At 67.4% G+C, this 13,181-nt stretch overlaps 1 protein-coding gene across 2 annotated transcripts; it reads left to right on the forward strand.

The window, feature by feature from the left end:
• The first annotated feature begins 3,557 nt into the window (after positions 1 to 3,557).
• Positions 3,558 to 12,913, forward strand: KLHL30 (kelch like family member 30). 2 transcript variants are annotated; one of them, XM_062202676.1, is made up of 8 exons: positions 3,558 to 3,733; positions 5,925 to 6,719; positions 7,723 to 7,855; positions 8,730 to 8,816; positions 9,138 to 9,293; positions 9,998 to 10,186; positions 10,325 to 10,470; positions 11,269 to 12,913. In XM_062202676.1, exons 2-8 carry the CDS (start codon positions 5,946 to 5,948, stop codon positions 11,518 to 11,520), a joined length of 1,737 nt encoding a protein of 578 aa, XP_062058660.1. In that variant the 5' UTR covers positions 3,558 to 3,733; positions 5,925 to 5,945; the 3' UTR covers positions 11,521 to 12,913. The 2 variants fall into 2 exon arrangements, with proteins under 2 accessions (XP_062058660.1, XP_062058651.1); XM_062202667.1 differs by lacking the exon at positions 3,558 to 3,733 and adding an exon at positions 4,468 to 4,543.
• Positions 12,914 to 13,181: the final 268 nt, after the last annotated feature.

Below are 13,181 nucleotides of genomic sequence, written 5' to 3' on the forward strand. Positions count from 1 at the left end.
TGGGAAAATTGCTCTCTTAGCAGCCTGAGAGCCCGAACAGGCCGGGGCCAGTGTGCGAGGCCACACTTGGGCTGCAGGGGCTGCGTGCTGCCTGTCCATCTGCGGTCCCGAGGCCCCGAGGCCATGGAGCCCCTTTCTGTGCCCCCGGAGGCCTTGGACCTCAGCGAGGGGCCGGGAGCACCCGGGAGAAAGGAGGCCCTGGCCCCACCCATGGGCATGCAGGCTTCCTCACGAGCACAGCCAGCACCCTGAGGCCACCCAGCGGGCTTTGTGAGGTTCATGCAAAGAGGAAAGTGAGCGAGGGCAGCAGGGACGCCAGCCTCCTCCAGGCAGCCACGGCATCCACCCCGCCCACCGCGATGTCCCTCAGAATGAGGCAGGGGCCGTGGACAGCACCCCGACTGGGCGACACGGGTGACGTGACTGGGTGACACAGGGTGACGTGACTGGGTGACACAGGGTGACGTGACTGGGCGATACAGGGTGATGTGACTGGGCGACAGGGGTGACGTGACTGGGTGATGGGGTGACATGACTGGGTGACACAGGGTGGCGTGACTGGGTGATAGGGTGACATGACTGGGTGATACAGGGTGATGCTGACTGGGTGACACGGGTGACGTGACTGGGCGATACAGGGTGATGTGACTGGGCGACTCGGGTGACGTGACTGGGTGATACAGGGTGACGTGACTGGGTGATACAGGGTGATGTGACTGGGTGATACAGGGTGACGTGACTGGGTGATACAGGGTGATGTGACTGGGCAATACAGGGTGACATGACTAGGTGACACAGGGTGACGTGACTGGGTGATACAGGGTGATGTGACTGGGTGATAGGGTGACATGACTGGGTGATACAGGGTGATGCTGACTGGGTGACACGGGTGACGTGACTGGGTGATGGGGTGACATGACTGGGTGACACAGGGTGATGTGACTGGGTGACAGGGGTGATGTGTCTGGGTGATGGGGTGACATGACTGGGTGACACAGGGTGGCGTGACTGGGTGATAGGGTGACATGACTGGGTGATACAGGGTGATGCTGACTGGGTGACACGGGTGACGTGACTGGGTGATACAGGGTGATGTGACTGGGCGACAGGGGTGACGTGACTGGGTGATGGGGTGACATGACTGGGTGACACAGGGTGGCGTGACTGGGTGATAGGGTGACATGACTGGGTGATACAGGGTGATGCTGACTGGGTGACACGGGTGACGTGACTGGGTGACAGGGGTGATGTGTCTGGGTGATGGGGTGACATGACTGGGTGACACAGGGTGATGTGACTGGGTGATACAGAGTGACGTGACTGGGCGACGGGGGTGACGTGACTGGGTGATAGGGTGACATGACTGGGTGACAGGGTGACGTGACTGGGTGATACAGGGTGATGTGACTGGGCGACAGGGGTGACGTAACTGGGTGATGGGGTGACATGACTGGGTGACACAGGGTGACGTGACTGGGTGACACAGGGTGACGTGACTGGGTGATACAGGGTGATGCTGAATGGGTGACATGGGTGACGTGACTGGGTGATACAGGGTGATGTTGACTGGGCGACGGGGTGATGTGACTGGGTGACAGGGTGACGAGACGGGGTGACAGGGGTGACATGACTGGGCGACGGATGACGTGACTGGGTGACATGGGGTGATGTGACTGGGCGACACGGGTGACATGACTGGGTGACGGGGGTGACGTGACTGGGTGATACAGGGTGATGCTGACTGGGTGACGGGGTGATGTGACTGGGTGATGGGGTGACATGACTGGGTGATAGGGTGACGTGATTGGGTGACACAGGGTGATGTGACTGGGTGACAGGGGTGATGTGACTTGGTGACGGGTGACGTGACTGGGTGATGGGGGTGACGTGACTGGGCGATGGAGGTTGCAGCTCCAGCTCCTGCTCGGCCTGCATGTCAGGGGTGCCCTGGAGGCGTGTGGGGAGGCTGTGGGGCCCTGCCCAGCCCAGCCAAAAGTGACTGCGGTTGGGACAAAGGCTTGGTGCAACCTGACCGGACACTCTCAGCGGAAGCAGGAGGCTGGCGCAGCTCAGGGTGAGCGTGGCTCCAGGAGACTGGAAGCGGGGGCCGCTGGTCATGCAGCCACCGGTCACGCAGCCGCCGACACCTGCTCCGGCCCGGGAGGGCGAGCCAGGCTGGTCGTTCAGGGAGGTCGCGGCGAAGCAGGCACCCACCGGGCAAGCTGGACCCGACCCCGAGTGTGCCCGGGCAGGTCCACCGCTCAGGCTACGGGCGCGACTCCTCACAGCCCAGACAGCAGCGGCCGGGCTCGGCGGGGGCTGGGTGGAGGCCCAGAGGGTCGGAACACGCGAGGGGCTCCAAAAGTCCCTGGAAAATGTGCACGGATTTCACAGTTGTCTGCACCAACATAAACTTACTCCTTAATTCAATTTCCCACAAACACTTTGACATTCCCCTCATTTTGGGGGGAGGATAAGACCTTGAGGCAGGCACCCCGAGCCCCAACAATTCTCGGAAGAGGAGATGTTGTGGCTGGGCCAGGCCGGCCAGCCCAGCAGAGCACGTGGCCGTCCGGCAGCCTGGGCCAGCAAGGAGACGGCTGCCCCCACGCCGAGTGTCCCTCTGTGCGTGGCTGGGTTGTTCTTAAATGACTGCACATTTTAACGTGAGGGTTTTACTCAGGCTGATCTGGGACAGGGACCGCAGAGGTGACGCACCGTCATTGTCATCGTCCCTTCCGACTCCGGCAAGTAGCTGTGTCCCCACCGAGGTGAAAAGCAAAAGCACGTTTCACATGCTGACCAGAGCAGGAGTGCCCAGGACAGAGCAGCACGTGATGAAGGGACACACACACACACACACGGGCATGCACACAACATGCACTCACACATGTGTGCACACCCATGCACGCACACGGACACGCGCACACACGCACGCATGGTGACATCGTCCTCTGCTGACGGCCATTGCCTTTCTCGGGGGGGGTTTGTGCTTCACGTCTTCCGTGTTTTCCAAAATGAACAAGCATTATTTTTATCGTCTTGAACAGAAACTGCACCCCGGGAGCCTGTGTCACTGAGGATCCCAGCTGAGCCCCTGGTGTCGGGTTTCGCCCGAGGCGCTGGGTCCCAGCTCCCCTGCAGGCTTGGCACAGCACTGCGCCTGCCCAGAGCCAGCTCCCGGCGACAGCAGCCGCGGCAGCCCCTGTCCTCGCTCCCCCCAGACCAGTGCATGAACCCTCCGTGTGCCGCCAGCAGCGGGGACGGTGGACAACCCGACCCCTCTGTTCCCGGCTCCAGCTCCCGTCCCACGGCGCTCCTGGACACGTGACACTTGAGGACATCCCTGGGCAGCCCCAAAGTTGGAGGAAGTCCTGGGGCTGAGCGAGCAGGGGCAGGGCTGGCCACAGCTGCGCTGGATTTGGGGGAGGAGTGGAAGGGAGGCTGGAAGCGCTTTGCAACCTTGCAATTGGCTCACGGTCACTGTGACATGTGCACGAGGACGCGCCTACGGGAGTGGGCACCGCGGTCCCCAGCTCCCAGCCGTTGCCCCAGCGGCTGGTGGGGCAGGAGTGTGTGAGCCGGCGCCTGGCTGTCCAGACACCCCAACACCCTCAGAGCAGGCCCCTGGGGTCTGGAAGCACAGCCAATGCCCAGGGGGCACAGGGAGGCCACAGTCAGGCTGGGCTGCACCCGGAAGTGCATCTGTGGGTGATGGAAGAGAAGCTGAGAGGTGAGGCCCCCCAGGCCGCTGTGTCTGACCCTTGGTCTGAGGAATGCCCGGAGGCACCCCTCAGCCGCGCTCATAGCTGGTGGTGACGCCCCTGTGACTGCTGGGCCCAGCGCCGTGCCACAGGCCCCGAGCCATGGTGGCCGTATTTTTAGATGACCCTGTTTCTTCGCCGTCTTTGGCACTCACGTCGAGTGTGGCCTCCAGGGCAGCGCTGGGGCCACGCCGTGGTCGTGATACCCCAGAAGGTGGCCCGGGATCTCCCATCCCTGCACCAGCTTGGCAGGGGGCCCGGGCACCCCTCTTGCCCCAGGGCAGCCCCCACCGCCCAGCCCCCGGCTTGGAAAGACTTCGTGATCAGCCTGCCACTACTCACGGTGCTGCTTTTCCCAACGGCCCGAGAACCAGAGGCCACCTCCGTCCCCCAGGCCAGCACGTGTCGGGGGTCAGGGGTCCAACCGGGACTGGGGTCCCCGCGAGCCCCCAGGTCCCCAGCACAGGCTCCCCTGCCCCACCTCGCCGTCTCCCCAGAGGGGCAGAACCCCGCCCTGCCCAGCTTGTCCTGGTCCTCGGGAAGGACCTCAGGCCTCCCCCACCCCCGCCGAGAGTGGCCTGGCCAGTGGGGCCTTCAGAGCAGACAGCCTGGGCGGAGCCTCGCCTCCCTCCTCCCTGGACCCCCCCATGCAGACTGGTGGCTAAAAATACCCCCTGGCTCCCCACGTGGTGCCCAGACCGCAGCCCTCCGCCCGCTCTGACTGGGCAGTCCTGCTCTCTGGTCTGCTGTCCACAACAGGCTCCCAAGCCCACTGAGAGGTACAGCCGGGGTCTCCAAGGGGGCGCGGGCCACAGGGAGGCAGGGCTGGGGGGGGCTGTGCTCGGGCAGTCCTGCCAGCCTGGGGGTCCCAGCCTGAGTGCTTTGAGGGCCCCCAGGCCCAGCCTGGCCCTGGGGTAGGCTAGGGGCACAGCAAATATGGTTCCCTCGGGGCTCTGGCAAGGGGGTGGGCCGGGGGCCGGGCCACGCCTCAGCAGCCAGGGCCACACGGTCAGTCCCGGCCGGAGCAGGGTCAGGCCTGGGGCTCATTGTTCCCCTCCCAGCTAAACAGACACTGGGGGCGTGGGGGTGGGAGGCTCAGAGACCTTGTAGACACCCCCTCCCTAGGCGAGGACCTCGGGCAGCGGATGTCAGCAGGCACCCCGGCCCCTGGGGAGGGCGGCTGGGCACCCCCTCCCCCGCCTGCTGGCCACCACTGCCCAGGGAGCGCAAGAATGACAGGAATGCGAGGCTGCGGGCGGAGCCCAGGGACAGCCCGGGCCGCACAGGCCCAGCAGGCGGGATGGACGCTCAGACCGGGCCGCCTTCCCCGCCGCCCTGCCAGCTGCGAGCCCAGGCCCAGGTGGGCGCCTGCCCCGGCAGAGGCTGGGAGCGGAAGGGCCTCCGGCGCCCTGCCCATCCCAGGCCACAGCGTCCACGTTCGCCGGCTCCGGGGTGGGGCCTGCTCTTGCTGCTGTCACGGTTTCCCAAGCCGCTTCTCCTCCCTCTGAGGGGTCCGCACGGCGCCCCCTGGTGGACAAGCCGCTTCTCCGCGGTCGGGGTTTGGGGGGTTTGCCCAGGGCCGTCGCGGTCAGCCGCCAGGAATGCTGGGATGCACGCTGGGCTGCGGACGCTCCCTCCAGAAGTTGTTTTGGCTGCGTCTCTACCAGCTACGCTCGGCAGGAGTCACACAGGGGCTCTGAGTTCAAATCCCAGCCTCACCACTTCCTACCTGTGGGGCGAGACGCAAGCCCCCCGGACTCAGTTTCCCCGCCGTAAAGGGAGTGAGGGTGGCGCCCACCTGCCAGGGCTCCTGTGGGGCGGGCCAGGGATGAGACCCAGCCTGCGGGGAGCCCCGCGTGGCCGTGGGGGTTGAGGTCTGAGCCCCTGACGCCCCCAGCCATCAGCAGATGAGGGAACTGGGGCCCCCCAAGGTCACCCAGCAAGGTCGCAGCAGGCAGAGGAGCAGGAACCCCTCAGATGTCCCCGCCATGAGGAGTCCAGCACAGAGGCGGCCTCTTGGGGGTTGGGAGCCGCGGGTCCCAGGCCCTGGGGTCTGTGTGGTACAGCCCAGAGCCGGGGGTCCCTGTGGGCTCCTGGGTCCCCTGAGGGCTGGGGAGGCCGGACAGGCGCCTGGCTCACGCTGCCATCCCCGCCCCGCAGGAGGCCCCTGACCCTGGCAGCATGGTGCGCACCGTGGACGACCTGGACTTCCGGCTGCCCTCGCACGCCCAGGACACACTGGACGGCCTCCAGCGGCTGCGCTCCCAGCCCAAGCTGGCCGACCTCACGCTGCTGGTGGGCGGCCGGGAGCTGCCCTGCCACCGCGGCCTCCTGGCCCTCAGCAGCCCCTACTTCCACGCCATGTTCGCAGGCGACTTCGCCGAGAGCTTCTCGGCGCGCGTGGAGCTGCAGGACGTGGAGCCAGCCGTGGTGGGGCAGCTGGTGGACTTCGTGTACACGGGCCGGCTGACCATCACTCAGGCCAACGTGGAGGCGCTGACGCGCACGGCCGCCCGCCTGCACTTCCCGGCCGTGCAGAAGGTCTGCGGCCGCTACCTGCAGCAGCAGCTGGACGCCGCCAACTGCCTGGGCATCTGCGAGTTCGGGGAGCAGCAGGGGCTGCTGGGAGTGGCCGCCAAGGCCTGGGCCTTCCTGCGCGAGAACTTCGAGGCCGTGGCCCGCGAGGACGAGTTCCTGCAGCTGCCCCGGGACCGGCTGGCCACCTGCCTGGCCAGCGACCTGCTGCAGGTGCAGGCGGAGCAGAGCCGGCTCGAAGCCCTGCTGCGCTGGGTGCGCCACGATCCCCCGGCCCGGGCCGCCCACCTGCCTGAGCTGCTCGGCCTGGTGCGCCTGGACGCTGTGCCCAAGCCCTGCGTGCAGCAGCTGCTGGCCACGGAGCCGCTGATCCAGGCGTCAGAGGCGTGCCGGGCTGCGCTGTCCCAGAGCCATGGGGAGGTGAGTGAGGGGCCGGGGGGCTCCCACCCGGGGGGGCAGGCAGAGGGGCCCGAGAGCTCCCCCTGCGTGGGGGTGGGTAAGCAGTGGGCATCCTCGAGGTGGCCTGGAGCCGGTCACCCCTCAAGTATGGATCGTGTCCCTGTGTGTGCCACACCCTGTCCTGAAGGCAGAGGCTGGGGGCTCCTGGCAGGGGCTGCAGTCCCGGAGGGCTCTCTGGAAGAGGCAGGCTCTTAGAGAAGGAACAGCTCAGCAGGCGGCACAGGAGAGGAAAGCACCCAGGAAGACGGCACAGAGGAAGCTGCTCCAGAATTTATAGGGTGCCACTTCCAGTTTGCGCTGGCAGCAGGCCCAGAGGGCAGGCGCCTCCCGGGGAGGTGACAGGCGCGGGTGTGGCTGAGACAGGGCCAGAGGTGGCGGCTCGGCTGCCGTGTGCCGCTCCTGGGGCCTCCTCTGGGGTCAGATCTGGTCATGAAAATGCAACTCGGGCCGAGGGCGGCCTATGGCAGGCAGGACCCTAGGCCCACAGGCGAGGCCCGGCTAGGGCTGGGCTGGCTTGGGGTCTTCCCCTGCGAGGTGGTCCACGCAATTGCTAGTGCCGGAGGGACCGGGGTGGAGCGTGGGGGACCCTGAGAGCCTGGGGGCTCTGAGCAGCAGCTGCTTACTGACGGCTCCACATGGACGCTTTCCAGGGGTCTAGCTGGCCGGGGCCACCCGGTGCAGCCTGCTGCGGGCCGGCCATGGCGCAGGGGCTTCCAGGGCAGGGGAGGTTCATGGGGAGACTGGGGACAGGTCCTGGGGGTCAGCCCAGGTCAGTGCAGGGGCAGCGTGGGGCCCTCCCTGCCTGGCCCTTCCGCTGCCGTCGCCAGCCATGGCAAGGCTGGCCACAGGGCACACGTGCACCCATGGATGCACACACATGCACACCTGGCCCCCTGACCCAGGGGGCTGCACAGAGGCCCTGGTGCTGGTCAGAGGCTGCTCTGAGCCGCGCTGCTGTCCACAGGTGCTGCCTGCCCTCCCGCAGAAGCTGGAAGAGGTGCTGGTAGTGGTCGGGGGGCGGGCACTGGAGGACGAGGAGGGCGGGGAGGAGCCCGCCCCCCACTCCGGGAACTTCGCCTTCTACGACACCAAGGCCCGTGAGTAGCCGCCCATCCTGGCCTCGCCCTGCGTGCCTCCCACACCTGGCGGCGCCTCCCGGGTCTTTTTCTATATCCTGGGGGGCTGGTGTCAAGGTTGCCACGCCAGACGGCACTGCGTGGGCGGGGGGCGGCCTGGCTGCCCGGCCTGGGCCGGGGGAGAAAGGGCGCAGCCCAGGCCGTGAGGCCCGGCTTCCAGGCCGGCCGGCACGGAGCGCCAGTCCCCGCTTCTCTTGGCCTCGGTGGGAGGGGCTGAGGCCAGGCCTGCGCACAGATAGACATGGGCTCCTCTGCCCGCTTGGCAAAGGCGGGAGGCCCCCCCGGGCTGCACTGGCCCCGGGGACGCTCCTGGGAGGCACGGGTGCCCACTGGCCAGTGTCCACCCTAGCAGGCTGGCTGCCCCAGGCAGGGGCTGCCCCACAGGGATTTGGGGCTGACGTCAGCACAGAGCAGCTGTGCCTCTGATCCCCCGGCGTGGGGGGTGCTGGCAGGTGAAGGGCTGCTGGCCGCTGGACAGCCCCACCCTCGGGTGACACACACATGAGTCAGGGGGACACTCCGTCCCTGCCCGCAGCGCCCGCCCAGAGCCCCGTGAGCAGTTGGCAGTGCCCCGGGCACCCCGACGCGCAATGTGTCCACGCATAGCATTGCACCGTCACAGTGCCCTCTCCCTCCTGCGCGGTTCACCCCGTGCGCTCCACAAAGGCCAGCCGGAGTCGCCTCTGTCCCAGCCACAGAGCAGCTCCCATGTGGCACACGTGCCGTCCCCACGTGTCCTCACGCCTCCCTGAGAGGCCAGGATTACGCCCACTCTGCAGATGGGCAAACAGAGGCTGGGGTTTGGCCCTGAGCCCTCGCTCTCTCCCCGTGCCAGGGCGGTGGATGGCGCTCCCCGACTTCCCCGACTACCACAAGTGGGGCTTCTCCCTGGCGGCTCTCAACAACCACATCTACGTGACAGGTGGGCGGCTGGGGGCTCCGAGAACGAGCACCCCAGCGAGGGAAGCTGAATCCCAGAGGGGTGCGTGTCGGGGGTGGGTCTCCCACTCCTGCGCGTCGCACACACTCAGACTCCCTGGGGGGCGGAGCTTCCATGCTCGGGGCTTTGGAACCACGGGTGTGGCCCCAATTTGTGGGGGTGGAGGGACCGGGCCTAGGGCGCCCCCAGGGGCCTGGCAGCCAGTTTGTGCGTGGGGCAGGGCATGGGGGGAGGGGCCTCTAGCCCCACGGGTCCCGAGGCCCCTGGCTGGTGACACCCATGTGGACAGATCCTGTCTCGCAGGTGGCTCACGGGGCACCAAGACGGACACGTGGTCGACCACCCAGGCCTGGTGCTTCCCGCTGAAGGAGGCGGCCTGGAAGCCCGTGGCGCCCATGCGGAAGGCGCGCACGAACCACGCCAGCGCCGCGCTCAACGGGGAGATCTACGCCATCGGTGGTGAGGCCCCCTGTGCACCCCTGCACCCCGTACCCTCCAGGGGGCCGTGGCAATGCTGCCCCCCACTGCTGCCTTGGGCGTGGCTCCTCAGACATGGAGCGGGGCGATGCTGGGACTCGGGACGGCGTCCAGCAGGAGTTGGGGCCTCAGGCCACCAGCGAGGACGGCCACGCGTGTCCTCAGCCCCGGAGCTCTGGAGGGGATGACCCACGGGAGGCTGCTCCCCCCAGCCCAACCATCCCCAGCCTAAGAGCAGGGTCCCTGAGAACAGCAAGGCACGGCCTCCCCCGGCGGCAGGTCCCTGTCACCGTCCTCTCCTGGCGGCAGGTTCCTGTCACCGTCACCTGCAGGCTCCATCAGGGGCAGGGCTGTGGGCTGCTGCTCGGGGCCAGGGCCTCGCTCCCCACCGGCGCCCCTGGAGCTGCTTCCTCCAGGGAGGCCCCACCCTGCTGTGGCTGTGGCAGGGAGTCTCGCACCCTGGGGTGGGGTCTCCCTGGGTCCGCTGCCCCTCCAGGCCTCCGTGGGCAAGCCTGCCCTCTTGGGGCCGCGGGCACCACCGGCTATAGGTGGGAACAGCTCCCTGCCGCTCACTGCCCCCCAGACCTCCTGGGTACCAGGGCGGACCCTGCTGCCCTACATAGCCTGGACCCTGCGTTTCCCGCACCCCAGCCCTCTGCAGCCCTGCGGCCCTCCCCTCCCCACAGGCACCACCCTGGACGTGGTGGAGGTGGAGAGCTACGACCCCTATACGGACAGCTGGACGCCCGTGAGCCCGGCCCTCAAGTACGTCAGCAACTTCTCGGCGGCCGGCTGCCGGGGCCGCCTGTACCTGGTGGGATCCAGCGCCTGCAAGTACAACGCACTGGCCCTGCAGTGCTACAACCCAGTCACAGGTGGGCCCCGGGCCGGGGGCGGGGCCGAGGCACCGACCCAGGGCTGAGACAGCTGGCTTCACCCAGGCCTGGCACCTCCCCGGCCCCCTGGTGGTGAAGGCCACCGTGAAGGCCACCCCGCGCCCGTGTCCCCCGCAGATGCCTGGAGCCTGATCGCCTCCCCCTTCCTGCCCAAGTACCTGTCGTCGCCTCGCTGTGCCGCCCTGCACGGGGCGCTGTACCTCATCGGGGACAACACCAAGAAGGTGTACGTGTATGACCCGGGGGCCAACCTGTGGCAGAAGGTGAGCCCCCCTCGCGCCAGCCCCTCCCCGTGACCAGCGCCCCCCACCCCCACCCCCGCCGCACCAGGCCTGCGCGCTGGGGCGAGGCTTGGCCCACACACAGGCCTGGCCCCTGTGACCAGAGAGCGCGTGGTAGCCACGGCCAGTGCTCTGTCCCCTGCAGGCCCAGTGTCCCAGAGGGATGGCCCGTCCTCCCCTCGAGTGGCAAAACTGGGCACAGCGGCAGGTGCTCCCGGGGCAGCCACGGGCTGCAGTGACCAGGAGGAGGGAGCTTCCTGTCCCGGGGGGCAGTCAAGGCGGGGAGGAGCCACCCCCTCGCCATCCTGCTCTGCCCCTGCCCCTGCTCGTGAGCCACCTGGCCTTTGTCCTGGGGAAGAGGGTCAGTGCCCAGGGGCCCTGCCCAGTGCCCGGACAGCAGGGCCTGCGCAACGCTGCTGCCTGCAGCTGTCCCCTGGCGTCAGCACCCCGCCGACCTGGGGCCCCCGGGACTGCGGGAAACAGGTGCAGGCCGGCCCTGCCAGGCCGAGCTCCCCCGGGCCCTCCCAGCCCCCGTGTGGGTCTCCCCTGGGCCCTCTCCAGGCCTGGGGGTGGGACAGCTGCCACCGCCATCCTGTGTGGAGACGAGACAGGCGCAGGCCCAGCCTCCCCATGCCCCTGGGACCCCAGGGGGCTGGAGCACCTCTTGGGCCGCTCAGCTGGACAGGGGGCGCTGGGCCTGCGGCCTCAGGCGGGGTCCCTGCGCCCCCCAGGGTGGGGCCGGGCTCCCGCCCCTGGACACTGACCACTGGCCCTGCTCAGGTACAGTCACAGCACAGCCTGCACGAGAATGGCGCGCTGGTGCCGCTGGGGGACGCGCTGTACGTGACGGGCGGCCGCTGGGAGGGCATGGACGGCGACTACCGCGTGGAGATGGAGGCCTACGACACCGTGCGCGACGCCTGGACGCGCCACGGCGCCCTGCCCCGCCTCTGGCTCTACCACGGGGCCTCGGCCGTCTTCCTGGACGTCTCCAAGTGGACTCAGCCCTTCAGCCCCGCCCAGGAGCAGTAGGCGGGGCCTGCCCCACGCACCCCACCTTCTGGTCTGGTCTCCTCCCGCAGCCGCCGCCCGCTCCAGGGCTCAGCTGGGCTCTGGCCACCAGGGGCCATCGAGGGCACGCTCAGAGACGCAGCCTTGGTCTCTGGAGCCACCACAGCGGACGCCCCACTGCCCACAGCAGGGCCTGGGCTGGGAGCACGGGGGAGGGGCCGGGAGACCCCAGAGGAGGGAGCCCGGGGGTCCAGACAGCGCCCTCCAAATTCTCGTCTTCTCCTGTCCCGGGGCCCTGGAAGTGGCCTCGGAGGCTGAGGCTGTTGGGGTGGGGGCAGCACTGGGCTCAGGCTGCTCGTCCACCATCCCCAGAGCTGGTGCCATTGCCAAATCTGCTTCCGGGGTCCCAGGAGGTGCCCAGGACAGCAGCTGGGAAGGGGGTGGCGGGCCTGGGGCAAGGAGAGCGCCTGTCTGCACAGTGAGGGGCACAAAACCGTGGCTTCGTGGGCTCTGCGCGGGTGGGGGGCTCCCAGCAGCCCCTGAGGGAAGTGGCATCCAGCCAGCACGCAGCAGCATCACCAGGGTGGGCGCGCCTGCCTCAGGGCCCCCCCGCCCCGAGTCTGGCTGGCTCCGCCTCCTGGCGCCGTCTCTCCTGTCCTAACGGGCAGCGTGTCTGTAACCAAAGAGGCAATAAAGGACTCCCTGCCGCTGAGAGTCAGGGCCCCCAACACAGGACTCGGGGCTGGGGGCAGGCTTGGGTGCAGCTGGCGCCAGCCATGGCCCTGGGCAGTGCCTGTCGCCCACGGGATCTGGGTTTCTCTCCAAAACCAGCCCACTGGCTCTGGCCTGAACCCTCTCGGGGCCCAGAGGGGCTTCTGGGGTCTCTGAGTGTATGTGGGGGGATCCCTGGGCCCTGCTGCTTCTGCAGGGCAGGATCAGCTCTGTTCCCAGGCTGGACTTGGGCTGACCTGGCCCAGTGCTGGCCACTGGGGCCATCGGGGAGTGAACCAGCGGATGGAAGATCTCTCTCCCTCCCTCTCTTTCTTTGTAACTCTGTATTTCGAGTAGATAAAATAAATTTTAAGGATTTATTTATTTATTTGGAAGGCAGAGTTTGAGAGAGACAGAGAGAGAGAGAGAGAGAGAGTCTTCAATCTGCTGGTTCACTCCCCAAATGGCTGCAATAGACAGTGCTGGGCCAGGTCAAAGCCAGGAGCCAGGAGCTTCTTCCGGTCTCCTATGCAGGTGCAGGGGCCCAAGGACTTGGGCCATCTTCTACTGCTATCCCAGGCCATAGCAGAGAGCTGGGTCGGAAGAGGAGCAGCCGGGACTCGAACTGGCGCCCATATGGGATGTGGGCACTGCAGGCAACAGCCTCACCTGCTACACCACAGCATCAGCCCCAATAAAATAAATCTTCAAATGAAAAAGAATGTGATTCTTACCAAAAGGGCAAACAGGACCACCAGTGTCCACCTCTGTGTCCGGCTGAGAGTGAGACAGGGATTGGTGTTTAATTGGTCGTTGAGAACACAGAGACAACCAGCAGGAATCGGCAGTCGGCCCTGCAGAGCGGGGAGGTCGCCGCCTTCCAGGACGCCGGGGCTCACTCCCCACCCTCAGCCTGTGCCAGCAGCGGTGAACCCGGTGAATGTTCATGGCGGTGGTGTGGGGTCCTCGTA

The sequence above is a fragment of the Lepus europaeus genome, chromosome 1, assembly GCF_033115175.1.
Source record: "Lepus europaeus isolate LE1 chromosome 1, mLepTim1.pri, whole genome shotgun sequence".
Classification (NCBI taxonomy): Eukaryota; Metazoa; Chordata; class Mammalia; order Lagomorpha; family Leporidae; genus Lepus; species Lepus europaeus.

Bases quoted from the DNA above. Each gene is read 5' to 3' on its own strand.
- KLHL30 (XM_062202676.1), top strand. From the start codon at position 5,946: ATGGTGCGCACCGTGGACGACCTGGACTTCCGGCTGCCCTCGCACGCC. The intron at 9,294-9,997 runs GTGAGGCCCCCT...CCCTCCCCACAG, and splicing joins GGAGATCTACGCCATCGGTG to GCACCACCCTGGACGTGGTG. The intron at 10,471-11,268 runs GTGAGCCCCCCT...GGCCCTGCTCAG, and splicing joins GGGCCAACCTGTGGCAGAAG to GTACAGTCACAGCACAGCCT.